The sequence below is a fragment of the Myxocyprinus asiaticus genome, chromosome 17 (genome assembly GCF_019703515.2).
Source record: "Myxocyprinus asiaticus isolate MX2 ecotype Aquarium Trade chromosome 17, UBuf_Myxa_2, whole genome shotgun sequence".
NCBI lineage: Eukaryota > Metazoa > Chordata > Actinopteri > Cypriniformes > Catostomidae > Myxocyprinus > Myxocyprinus asiaticus.
Genome location: NC_059360.1, coordinates 4985611 through 4999407, shown reverse-complemented (window position 1 = coordinate 4999407; position 13797 = coordinate 4985611). Strand labels below are relative to the sequence as shown.

Here is a 13797-nt window from a genome sequence, read left to right as displayed (position 1 = left end):
GTAACACTTTACATTAATTTTCCCTTCGTTAAAGGTTTATAAAGGGGTTCATTAATGTCTAATGAGTCATTTTTAAATGTATTATAAATCATTGATATGCAGTTATAATAACATGAATAAAAATGGGACTTTTATGCAATACTTGACAAATAATGAGCATTTAAACTTGCATGTTATAAGTGCTTAATAAATACATTTATTCATACTTACAGTATATTAATCAAAAACATACAATTCCCTAATTCATGATTTTTTGCAATGCAGCAAAAATAGTCTATTACAGTGTGATTAAAAAAAGGATTGTGTAATTTTGCTACAATCCACTTTGTTTCTTTTCATTACTGTAATGTATTTACTCACTTGTGTTGTCAATTTCCTTATCACATTGATGTCAAAATAATGATTTTACCTAATCCAAGTTACCTAAAGTCCTCTGCAAAAATACCTTTTAGGTCTTCGTGCTCATTCACAGCACACAGTGGAAACAAAAAGTTTGTGAACCCTATGGAAGTACCTGCATTTATTATATATTTATTATATACAGTACATTTGTCTTTAAATCTGATTTGATCTTCATCTAAGTTACAATAATGAACAAACAAATCTGTTTTAACTAATAACACACAAATTATTGTTTTGTTCTTGTACATATTGAATACATAATTCAAAAATTCACAGTGTAGGTTGGAAAAAATATGTGAACCCCTAATCTAACGACATCAAAAAAAGCTAATTTGAGTCAGGATTTGACAAACCTGGCATCCAATTAATGAATGAGATTGGTGGTGTGGGTTGGAGCTACTTTAAATTATAAAAAGATCTCAAACAATTTGAGTTTGCTATTCACAAGAAGCATCTGCTGACGTGAATCATGCTTTACAAAAAAGAGATCTCAGAAGACCTACGATCAAGAAATGTTGCTTTGCATAAAGCTGGAAAGGGTTACAAAATTATCTGGAATAGCATAGATATCTGTCCACAGTTAGACAATTTGTCTATAAATGGAGATGATGTAGTATTGTAATAGACGCTCCCTAGAAGTGGTCATCCAGCCAAGATGACTCAAAGGACACACCGCAGAATGCTCAAAGAGGTAAAAAAGAATCTTAGAGTGACCACTAAAGACTTGAAAGAATCATTGGAACTGGATAACTTCTCTGTTCATGAGTCTACTATACGGAAAGCATTGGCATGATGTCCATGGCAGGACACCACAGAGGAAGCCGCTGCTTTCCATCAAAACCATTGCTGTGCGCCTGATGTTTGCCAAAGACCACCTTGACACTCCACAACGCTACTGGGAAAATGTTTTGTGGACTAATGAAATTGTTGAATTGTTTGGGAAGAACACGAAGCACTATGGATGCTGTAGAAAGGGCACCACATACCAACATGAAAACATCATCCCTACAGTGAAGTATGGCAGATGGAGCATCATGATTTGTGGCTGCTTTGATCTTTCGGGGCCTGGACTGATTGTCATCATCAAGGGAAAAATGAATTCCCAAGCTTGTCAAGATATCTGAATCAGCGCTAGCTGAAGCTCAGTAGAAGTTGGGTGATGCAGCAGGACAATGACCCTAAACATGGAAGTAAATCCACTACAGAATGGCTTCAAAAAAAGAAAATCCACCTTTTGGAGTGGCCCAGTCAGAGCCCAGACTTTAACCCAAGAGAGATGCTGTGGAATGACTTATAAAGAGCCGTTCACACAAGACATCTTAAGAATTTGGCTGAGCTGAAGCAGTTCTGTAAGGAAGAATGGTCCAAAATTCCTTCTGAACGATGTGCAGGTCTAATCTGCAGCTAACGGAAACACTTGATTGAGGTTACTGCTGCCAAAAGAGGCTCGACCAGTTATTAAATCCAAGGGTTCACTTACTTTTTACACAGCACTGTGAATGTTTAATGGGATGTGTTCAATAAAGACATGAAAGATTATAATTGTTTGTGTGTTGTTAGCTTAAGCACATTGTATTTGTCTATACTTGTGACTTTGATGAAGTTGAGATCACATTTTATGACAAATGAATGCAGAAAACCAGCTAATTCCAAAGGGTTCACATATTTTTCTTGCCACTGTATATCATACAAGAAAGCCTGATGACCATTAAACCATACTGACACTTATGTACATTGGTTTCTAATGTTGGCAACTCCTTAATACTTTCTTCATATGTGTCCAATTTACGTTACGGTACATTTTCAAAGGTTATTAGTTACAAATAAGTCTTAAGTATTTATAACATGTGAGGTGAAATGGCTCACTTTTATGAAGGTATTGCATGAAAGTTGTCCTTAACTGCATATCAATTATTTTTAAGGCCTTCGTAAATTACATATTGGTCATGAATAAACCTTTATAAACCCTTAACAAAGGGAAAGTTAATGTAAAGTGTTACCAATAACTTAAACTAAATCAATAATTCCTGTACTTTTATTTATTTATTTATTTTTTGGTAAGTAGCATGTAATAAGTGTGCTAATGTACAGTCGCCAAGTAATTTTTGCAAAATAAACCCTTTCATGGTGATACAAGATGCCTCCACTTAAGCCCTAGGTATACTTCCATTTTCACAGTAAAACCCAACTTTCATTTCAGGAGTTTTAACCCATAAAAATGTCTTTATATTCCTTCAGACTCCAGTTATACAAATGCAGGTATCTCCTGACCTCCTCACACACACACTCTTGACTTGTACATCCACTGTTGTTAATTTTACCTTAATTTCCTGATGTTTAGCCATGATTACATCTTCTTCTAGTGCTTCTTCATGACATCAATGGCTCAAATGTGAGTGTTGCCACCTTGTGGACCCACTAATTAGTGCAAATAACTCGCTCATGCACTCTGGTGATGATGAGATTTGCATCATGCATCCTGTAAGCAGACTGAAGTATACTTTGGCCTTTAGCGTCAGTTTTTTTTGTGTGTGTGTGTGATCATGACCGACTGACTGCACTTTAAAAAGTGGAAATCTGCAATTATTACATTAAGGAGCTATTTCTACCTGATTTAACCCTTAAAATATTTGTTATAAGATATTCAAGTTGATTCAGTGATGTTAATTAATATTTTTCACTTGAATAAAACCATTACTTGTTCATGTGTTATGAAGCACATTTCCAGGTGTGTACATTATCCCTTATTTGTTTTGTTATATAGTTAACTGTGCATTAAAAAACATGATTTAATAGTGTAAACATTGTTGCTGTTTTGTATGGTGTGTTGGTTGTGTTTACATTGTGGGTAATCTGATGTCCTCTCTCTCTCTCTCTCTCTCTTTCTCTCTGTAGCTGAAGACTGTCAACTGCTCTCTCAGATCCCGAAGGTACGCTGTCTGAGAAATGAACGGCGGGAAGGTACGTGAAGAGGGAAGATACACTCATATACAATACATGCAGTAACAACTGGTGGAGTTCAAAGTTCTCATAGCTTTGCTCTTCCACATAGTGTAGCTGTTTCTCTTGCAAGATTTTAAAGGGTCGGTTCACCCAAAAATTTAAATTCTGTCTTTATTGACCCTTAAGTCGTTTCAAACCCATATGTTTTTTCCCCCATCTATGTACCACATGTAATACAAAAGGAGATATTTAGCAGGATTCATATGGAGGGATCTATTGGACAAAATTTATTAAATAAATAAATATATAACGAAATAATTAAATATATTATAAAAAGTTGCAATAAACAAAAATACAAAGAAATGTGAGCATTAATAAATAAATAATTGAGGTGCGAATTGTATTGTCAAATGAAAATAACATTAAGTAGGCCTACACCTTAAAATAAAAAAACAAAACTTTGAAATGTAACCTAATGTAAAATGTCATCAGTATTGGATGTAATCTGATTACAAAGTAACCAGTTACTGTAATCAAATTACTTTTTTAGACAAAAAGGGAGTGTAACACATTACATTTTATATTCTAGTAATCACACAATACAGTTACTGGCTTTCAATTAAGTTAATTACTTTAGTAATTAAGTACATTAATTGGGTTACACATTTCAAAAATAATATTATTTAATTATGTTAATATGTACGTCTTTTTGCATTTTTGTGACAGCTGAAGGGCGTACACCCTTTAACAAGTCATTGTAAGGAAGAAACGTGGTGCAGAGTGTATATTTTTTCATACGACATTGAAAAAAGGGGAAACATAGACATTATTTTACATTTGTTGAGCAAAAAACAAGCTTTTCTGTGAGAAGTGTTTTAAAAAGTAACTTAAAAGTAATTACTTTTATATGACATAATCAGTAATCTGATTGCAATTGTACGTAAGTAGTTACATAAGCCAGTTACTTTTTTGAGAAACTTACCTAACACTGCCTGTCAAATTGATGCCTAATGCAACATGGCTGTGCTGGAGATAAAGGACATTTTGCAGGAATTAGTTATCAAAGCATCTTAAGATCATGAATATAATGCCTCTTGAATTTAATTCAGTGCCTCTTGAAGTAACTCAGGACATCTTTCCTCCATCATTGTTTAGTTTAATGCATTACAATGTATAGTTTTTTTTTTTATTTAAAAGGGGTATTTCCTATTATATTTAATGACATTTTTAATTAAAAAATAAATAAATATTGAAAAACAATACAAGTTGAAATACAGTCTTACTGGTTAAAGTGAGTAGTTTTTAATTAATTATCTATAGCGGCTCCATTTTAAAGAGTCAAAAAGTAAAAAAGTAAAATTATCGTTTATCAGTCATCCGTATTGACCCAGAAATTCCATATACACTATATTGCCAAAGTATTCACTCATCTGCCTTTAGACGCATATGAACTTAAGTGACATCCCATTCTTAATCCATAGGGTTTAATATGACGTCGGCCCACCCTTTGCAGCTATAACAGCTTCAACTCTTCTGGGAAGGCTTTCCACAAAATTTAGGAGTGTGTTTATGGGAATTTTTGACCATTCTTCCAGAAGCGCATTTGTGAGGTCAGACACTGATGTTGGACGAGAAGGCCTGGCTTGCAGTCTTCGCTCTAATTCATCCCAAAGGTGCTCTTATCGGGTTGAGGTCAGGACTCTGTGCAGGCCAGTCAAGTTCTTCCACACCAAACTCGCTCATCCATGTCTTTATGGACCTTGCTTTGTGCACTGGTGCGCAGTCATGTTGGAACAGGAAGGGGCCATCCCCAAACTGTTCCCACAAAGTTGGGAGCATGGAATTGTCCAAAATCTCTTGGTATGCTGAAGAATTCAGAGTTCCTTTCACTTTAACTAAGGGGCCAAGCCCAGCTCCTGAAAAACAACCCCACACCATAATCCCCCCTCCACCAAACTTCACAGTTGGCACAATGCAGTCAGACAAGTACCGTTCTCCTGGCAACTGCCAAACCCAGACTCGTCCATCAGATTGCCAGATGGAGAAGCGTGATTCGTCACTCCAGAGAACGCGTCTCCACTGCTCTAGAGTCCAGTGGCGGCGTGCTTTACACCACTGCATCCGACGCTTTGCATTGCACTTGGTGATGTATGGCTTGGATGCAGCTGCTCGGCCATGGAAACCCATTCCATGAAGCTCTCTACGCACTGTTCTTGAGCTAATCTGAAGGCCACATGAACTTTGGAGGTCTGTAGCAATTGACTCTGCAGAAAGTTGGCGACCTCTGCGCACTATGCGCCTCAGAATACGCTGACACCGCTCTGTCATTTTACGTGGCCTACCACTTCGTGGCTGAGTTGCTGTCATTCCCAATCACTTCCACTTTGTTATAATACCACTGACAGTTGACTGTGGAATATTTAGTAGCGAGGAAATTTCACGACTGGACTTGTTGCACAGGTGGCATCCTATCACAGTACCACGCTGGAATTCACTGAGCTCCTGAGAGCAGCCCATTCTTTCACAAATGTTTGTAGAAGCAGTCTGCATGCCTAGGTGCTTCATTTTATACACCTGTGACCATGGAAGTGATTAGAACACCTGAATTCAATTATTTGGATGGGTGAGCGAATACTTTTGGCAATATAGTGTATGTGCATCCCTATAAAATATGTTTCACTCATTATTTATTTATGCTCACGTTTCATTGTATTTTTATTAGGGCTGTTGATATAATGTGTTAATTCAGTGCGATTAATTGTATAAAAAATAACACGTTAAAAAAATTTATGCAATTAATCATGTCCCCAGACCGTAATAAGGAAGATTCCTGAGCAATTCAAGCTTGAAGTACCACCTGTTGTCTGCAGGGGGCAGTAAGCAAAACTTTAGCTGTATAGGCAACTCGCAGCTTACACAGAGAACAAACCAACTCTTCAGCAGAGAGCACAACATGAGGATGCGTTCTTGTGTTCAAAACACAGCTTGATTTTAGGGAAGGATTAAACTATGTTTAACTTGACACGGCGACCTAAAAATGGTATGTTTATGATGCGACTCAACCAAAGTGAGATGCTCCAAAAGCATCTGTCTGACGCAGGTGAACATCGACGGTCCTTAGACAAGCCCTCATAAAAAATATCGGACTGATTGACAAATTAAATTACAAAATGGATTGCTGTGAACTGTAGGCCAGTGATAGGCTTATGTTCAATAATATGGAAATAAACAATATATTGTATTCTAAAGCCACTTTTTGTGTTGTCTTCTTAATGCTTAATGCCATAAAAATGTAAATGTAACTTTTTTTTGTAATATATATATATATATATATATATATATATATATATATACACATTAGTGCTGTCAATTTAACGTGTTAATTTAGTGCGATTAATTATGGGAAAAATAATGCGTTAAAACGATTAACGCATTTAACGCACCCGCCCCAGACCTGTACGCCATCTTACATTGCATGCAGATGCTTAGTGATGAGCATGATGCAAGGAGACAACCAAATTCTGCTTGGCCCTCTGAAGGGAAATTTTAAATTCAAAACGCATCCAGATGGAATCACTGATAAGACCAAGTCTTTTGCACTATCTGCAATAAGGAATTTGCATACCATTGAAGCAATTCTAGCCTGAAATACCACCTGATCTCAGAGTATGTTTTAGCGAGCTCTACAGTTAGCACAACCCCAGCTGCTACAGTCAACACACTCCACCAAACCACACTGATCGAGAGCAGGCAGCACAGAATTAGTAAGTCTAAATAGCCAAATGGATTGCTGTGGATTGTAGTCCTGTTAATATAGTGGAAGACAAGTGGTTGATGGAAGCATTTCGAATGGTGTCCTCCGATACAATCTACAAACCACAATCAAGAAGTACGGTAGTTTTGAAAATAAATCAGCTGTATGACACAGAAAAAATATCAAAAGAGGACGTATTAGCTCAAGCTAAATATGTTACCCTGACCGGAGGTCATTGGACCTCGGTCAGTAATCACAACTATCTAGGTGTTACTACACACTTCATCGACCGTGACTGGAAACTTCAGTCCTTTGAGTTAACGGTACTGAAGACAGTCACAAGGCACTATTCTCATGCATGTGCCAAACAGTTCCTAATAGTGGCTGAGGAGTGGGGCATTCAAGATAAGGTGACTACCATCGGAACAGACAGCGCTCGAAACTTGGTTGCTGCAGCGAGAAAACTTCCATTTGATCTCATGCCCTGTGTCGCACACATATTGCAGAGGACCATCACTGTTTGCCTCTCTGACAGTGGGTTTGTTGATGCATTGACAAAGTGTCACAAAATTGTTGGACATTTTAAGCACAGCCTTGCTAATACAGAGGAACTACATCAGCAGCAAACAGCACTTGGACAACAGAGAGAGCAACTGATACAGGATGTTCCAACAAGGTGGAACTCGGGGCCTGGGCTCAGCAAGTAAAGATGCTGACTACCACCCCTGGAGTCGCGAGTTCGAATCCAGGGCATGCTGAGTGACTCCAGCCAAGTCTCCTAAGCAACCAAATTGGCCCGGTTGCTAGGGAGGGTAGAGTCACATGGGGTAACCTCCTCGTGGTTGCTATAATGTGGTTCTCGCTTTCGTGGGATGTGTGGTGAGTTGTGCGTGGATGCCGCGGAGAATAGCGTGAAGCCTCCACACGCGCTATGGCTCCACGGTCACACGCTCAAGCCACGTGATAAGATGCGCGGATTGACGGTCTCAGACGCGGAGGCAACTGAGATTCGTCCTCCACCACCCGGATTGGTCACTACACCACCACGAGGAGCGCATTGGGAATTGGGCATTCCAAATTGGGGAGAAAAGGGGAGAAAAAAAAACAAGGTGGAACTCGTCGCACGCAATGATCACCCATCTCTTACGGAACCAAGAGGCTGTTAAGGCTACTTTAGTCCAACAGAAACACAAGTTAGTCATGCTGACTGCAGCTGAGTGGGACAAACTGCAACTTGAACCATGCAGGTAAGCCCACCACACACCCACCCACCTCAATTACAGTAGTGTCACATGTTCTATTTTTATTGCATGTTTTGTTGTTTGTTTGCTGATTCAATTTTATTTGTATAGTGTTACACAATATACTTTTCCTTCACAGAAAATCATGCCTTAATGTCTTAAAGCTCTTATTGAGCAAGCCAAAGGCACCTGTGGCAAGAAAAAAAAATAGTCATTAAAAACTCCATAAAATGTTTAAAAACTATACAAAATGTAAGCATTTTGAATCACTCTTTATAAATTGATGCTAAATAAATAAGCTTGCCTTGTCTAAATTAAATGTACTGGTGTCAGTTTAATTCAAGAGAGAACTTTATTTATTGTTCATATTTAATATATCTTCCAGTGCCGGAATGTGACTGAACTCTTGGGTGAGGCTTATGTCTCATGCTCTGTGGTGCTGCCTGCACTCCGCCATCTTTACCATATAATGAAGGTCTCTGATGAGGATCCAGCCTATGTGGTAAGGTTCAAGGCTTCAGCTCTTGACCCACGTTTTAAGGACTTGAAGTGCCTACCAAGAGGAGATAGAGAAGAGGTGTGGTCCAGCCTTGAGAAGATACTAGAAGAAGCAGGACACAGCACAGATACTCCACAACCCTGCGAAGAACATGAGCCAGCAAAGAAGAGGAGAATCCTCCTGCTGGGTTCAGACTCTGAATCAGAGGAGAGCCCAGTATTGCGATGGATGAGTGTCCTCTACAGTGGTGGTCAGCTCACGCAGGGGCCCATGTTAAACTGTTTTCCTTAGCTCGCAATTATCTGGCCACCCCTGCAACCTCTGTACTATGCGAAAGTCTCTTCTCACTGGCAGGCAACATTGTCCAAAAAAAGATGGCAGCATTACACTCAGAAAATGTAAACAAGTTAGTTTGTCCTAGCAACTGGTTGAATGAGAAGTAAGAAGAATTGATGTCAGTTTAGCTGTGTTTCTGTTATGACCATTGTAGCCTAAGGGACAGGCTTATGTTCAATAATAAAATAAATGTATGGACATTGTAGCCTAAGTTATAGGCTTATGTTCAATAATAATAAAAAATGTTATGGCCATTGTAGCCTAAAGTTGTTGAATCAAATAAAATAATATATTTCTTTCTAAAGCTACTTCTTGTAATGTTTATTCAATGCTTTTCTCATCTAACACAATAATGACTTTAAATTATTTTTTGGGGGTAATTTCTCAGCCAGAATTGATGTGCGATTAATTGCGATTAATTCGATTAATTAATCGGCACATCATGTAATTAATTTGATTAAAATGTTTCATCAATTGACAGCCCTAATATATATATATATATATATATATATATATATATATATATATATATATATATATATATATATATACACACTGTATATTATTTTTCATTATTTAAATATAACTATTTATAATTATTTCATCTTTATACATTGAATTATTGTTATTTGAGTGGCTTTCTCAGCAAATATTTATATTGCGATTAATCTGCACACCATGTAAATCGATTAACATTTTTAATTGATTGACAGCCCTTATTTTTATGTAATGATTGCAATATTTATACATTAAGGATGTATACAGTATGTTAACATTAGTAAACTAAATTATTTAACATGAACTAATAATGAATAATACTTTTACAACATTTATAAATCTAGGTTGATGTTGATTTCAACATATAGTATTACAATTTAAAATTAAAAGTTGTACATGTCACCATTAGTTAATGCATTATGAACTAACATGAACTAACAATGAACAATTGTATTTTTTTTAATTATCATTAACCAAGATTAATAAATGCTATACAAAAAATAGTTCATTGCTAGTTAATGATACCTAATGCATTTACTTATTTTAAAAAATACAACCTTATTGTAAAGTGTTTCCATCTTTAATAAATAATCATTTGTCTGTTAAATCCCTCCTTAAATTCAGATTGTCAAGCTCCAAAATGGTACCACAAAAGTAGTCCAAACTCCTATGATGCTATATTTGAAGTCTTCTGAAGACATTAGGAATGCTGATGTGTGTGTAATGCATGTAATATATTGTGTTATTTTATGACAGTGATTTACGCATAATAAATGTATTATATAGTTTTGTTGTTAGTTTGGGAAGGTGATTTAGTGTATGTGTAAAACATCCGTTAAAGTATTTGGTTATTGCAGTTTTGGGGAAGTGTACAGTATGTATGCATAATGAATGTGTTGTGTTGGTCAGGTCTGATCAGGTCTCGTGTGAGAGGAGCGTCTGCGGCGTCTGCCTCCATCCTCACATTCCTGGACAGTCACTGTGAAGTGAACACAGACTGGCTGCAGCCCATGATCCAGAGAGTCAAAGAGGTGTGTGACCCTATAAGCTACTAACAAAAGTGATGAACTACATTGAAGTTATTTAAGATTAAAATGAATCAGAATTCCCAATGCTACAAGAGCAGACTGATCGCACTAGCTGTGTTTTCATCCACATATTTTTATGCACATTTTGTGTTATCGCATAAAAACCGCTGGATGAAAACATCAAGATGCAAATAAAATCACCAAAATGCACATTAAAAACGTATATGTTTGCTTGAGGTGGATACATTTTCATTCGAAAAGAAGAAATGCACATAAACTATGATGGAAACACATTTACCAAATAAATTCCAATTGAATTTATCTAAAATGTTGCTCTGGTAGTCCTGAAATAACATTGTCTAGAAAATCCAAAGCCTGCAAAGAGTTTGCAGAGCAAACAAGTTGAATACAATCTTAAACTGTGCCGAAGAGCAGGTTTATTGACACTTTTGAAAAATATATTATAAATCCAGATTGTAAAGTCATAAGGATGGAGGAACGCACACACATAGTGCTCCCGCAACTGTGTGACGCTCTGTCGCTCTCAGACATGAGACAAAGATCTTTACAGCGTTTTGTCTGTGTGTTCTAAACTGTATTTTATTAATATAAGAGTCACAGTGGCTACAATTTATCCAGAAGTGATGATTTTGTTCTTTTGAACATATGGGATGGAAACACGGCTTTAGTCGCACATTGTTTTTGCGATATTATGTTTTTTTGCATAAATTGAAATCGCAACTTGAATGGAAACTACTGTGATTTCGGCAACAGGAGGTAGAAAATTCTGCTGCTGAAATAAGTCTGTGCTTACAGAAAATTAAACCACTGCCCCCAGTGGCTGAAGCTGGAAGTGTTGTTGACTAGTTTCCTGGTGAAATCAGGTGGCACAGGTGGCACCAAAAGCAAGTTGTATTTTTAGTAAACTATATAATGCAGTTGTGGCGATGGGGGCCTGGCCGAGCGGCGTCTGGGCAGAGTGAGGCCCAGGGATATGAGTGGTGATTGAGTTCCACCTGTGCTCCACACCTGTCTCGTGTTCCAGTGAGGAGTGACGGGAGTATTTAAGGAGAGGAGAAAGCAGCAGACAGAGAGAGAGAGAGACACACGCAGCAGAGTGTTCTGTGTTATCATTCATTTTATGTTGTGCTGAAAAGCAACTCTTTGGTTGATGCTGAAAAGTGTAAAAATTTAACTCACGTTGGATTGTTCACCCGGTTCCAGCTTCCTCCTTTAAAGTAGCAAGAGATCTGTCACAGTGGTGCTGAAACCCAGTATCTGGATGAAGAAAACGCTGTCGTGGAGTCCTCGCACGCTGACTGAAGATCGCGATGCCGAGGAGATATTCAAGCTGGTGGTACTGGAGTAGTTCATCAGCAGGCTACCAAAAGGAGCGGCTGAGAGGGTCCAGTGCCATCGCCCTGGCTGAGGACCGTTTGGCGGCATATTCAAGGGCCGGCGAGCATTCTCTCTTCTCTCTTTCTCTCCTTGCTCTCTTCTCTCTCTTTATCTCTCTCCTCTCTTCCCCTCTCCTTCCCCTCGTCCTGTTCCTATTCCCAGAAACACGGAATTATGACTCCGAAAGCCATCCTGTCAGTGTGTCGGCCAAAACTATATAATGCAGTTGTGGCGATGTGGGCGTGGCTGAGCGGCATCTAGGCAGAGTGAGGCCTGGGGAGATGAGTGGTGATTGATTTCCACCTGTGCCCCACACTTGTCTAATGTTCCAGTGAGGAGTGACGGGAGTATTTAAGGAGAGGAGACAGTGGCAGACAGAGAGCGAGAGACACGCAGCAGAGTGTTCTGTGTTATCATTCATTTTACGGCTCTCTTGAGGTCATGCCACAGCATCTCTCTTGGGTTAAAGTCTGGGCTCTGACTGGGCCACTCCAAAAGGTGGATTTTCTTTTTTTTAAGCCATTCTGTAGTGGATTTACTTCAGTGTTTAAGGTCATTGTCCTGCTGCATCACCCAACTTCTACTGACCTTCAGCTGGCGCACAGCCACCCTGAAATTATCCTGTAGGAAAGCTACTATATAAACTTGGGAATTTACATTTATATTTATGCATTTGGCAGATGCTTTTATCCAAAGCAACTTACAGTGCGTTTATTACAGGGACAATCCCCCTGGAGCAACCTGGAGTTAAGTGCCTTGCTCAAGGACACAATGGTGGTGGCTGTGGGGATTGAACCAACAACGTTTTGCTTACCAGTTCAGTGCTTTAGTCCACTACGCCACCACCATTTAATTATGGGAATTAATTTTTCCCCAAATCATGATGCTCCCTCTACCATACTTCACCATTGGGATCATGTTTTCATGTTGGTATGCGGTGCCCTTTTTACGCCATACGTAGTGCTTCGTGTTCTTCCCAAACAATTCAACCTTAGTTTCATCAGTCCACAAAACATTTTCCCAGTAGCGTTGTGGAGTGTCAAGGCAGTCTTTGGCAAACATCAGGCACGCAATATTTTTGTTGGAAAGCAGCGGCTTCCTTCGTGGTGTCCTGCCATGGACACCATGCCTGTTTAATATTTTCCGTATAGTAGACTCATGAACAGAGATGTTAACCAGTTCCAATGATTCCTTCAAGTCTTTAGCTGTCACTCTAGGGTTCTGTTTTACCTCATTGAGCATTCTTTGGTGTGCCCTTTGAGTCATCTTGGCTGGATGGACACTTCTAGGGAGAGTTCCCACAGTACTAAATCATCTCCATTTATTGACAGTTTGTCTAACTGTGGACAGATGAATATCTAAGCTCTTCACAGATTTATGCAAAGGAACAATACTTGATTGCAGGTCTTCTGAGATCTCTGTTTTGCGAGGCATGGTCTACATCAGCAGATGCTTCTTGTGAATAGCAAACTCAAAACGTTTGAGTGTTTTTTATAAGTCAAAGTAGCTCTTACCCACCCCTCCAATCTTGTTACATGAATTGGATGCCAGGTTTGCGAATTCCTGACTCTAATTAGCTTTTGTTGATGTCATTAGCCTAGGGGTTTACATACTTTTCCCAGCCTACACTGTGAATGTATGTAGGATGTATTAAATATGTACAAGAACAAAACAATAATTTGTGTGTTATTAGTTAAA

At 38.4% G+C, this 13797-nt stretch overlaps 1 protein-coding gene across 3 annotated transcripts in view; it reads left to right on the top strand.

The window, feature by feature from the left end:
- LOC127455373 (polypeptide N-acetylgalactosaminyltransferase 16-like) overlaps positions 1-13797 on the top strand; it is a 63043-nt gene that overhangs the window by 31979 nt on the left and 17267 nt on the right. For all 3 annotated transcript variants that reach the window (XM_051723226.1, XM_051723225.1, XM_051723227.1), the window contains exons 5-6: positions 3298-3363; positions 10583-10704. In XM_051723226.1, the coding sequence (XP_051579186.1) occupies positions 3298-3363; positions 10583-10704 (188 nt within the window). The remainder of the gene's footprint in view (positions 1-3297; positions 3364-10582; positions 10705-13797) is intronic.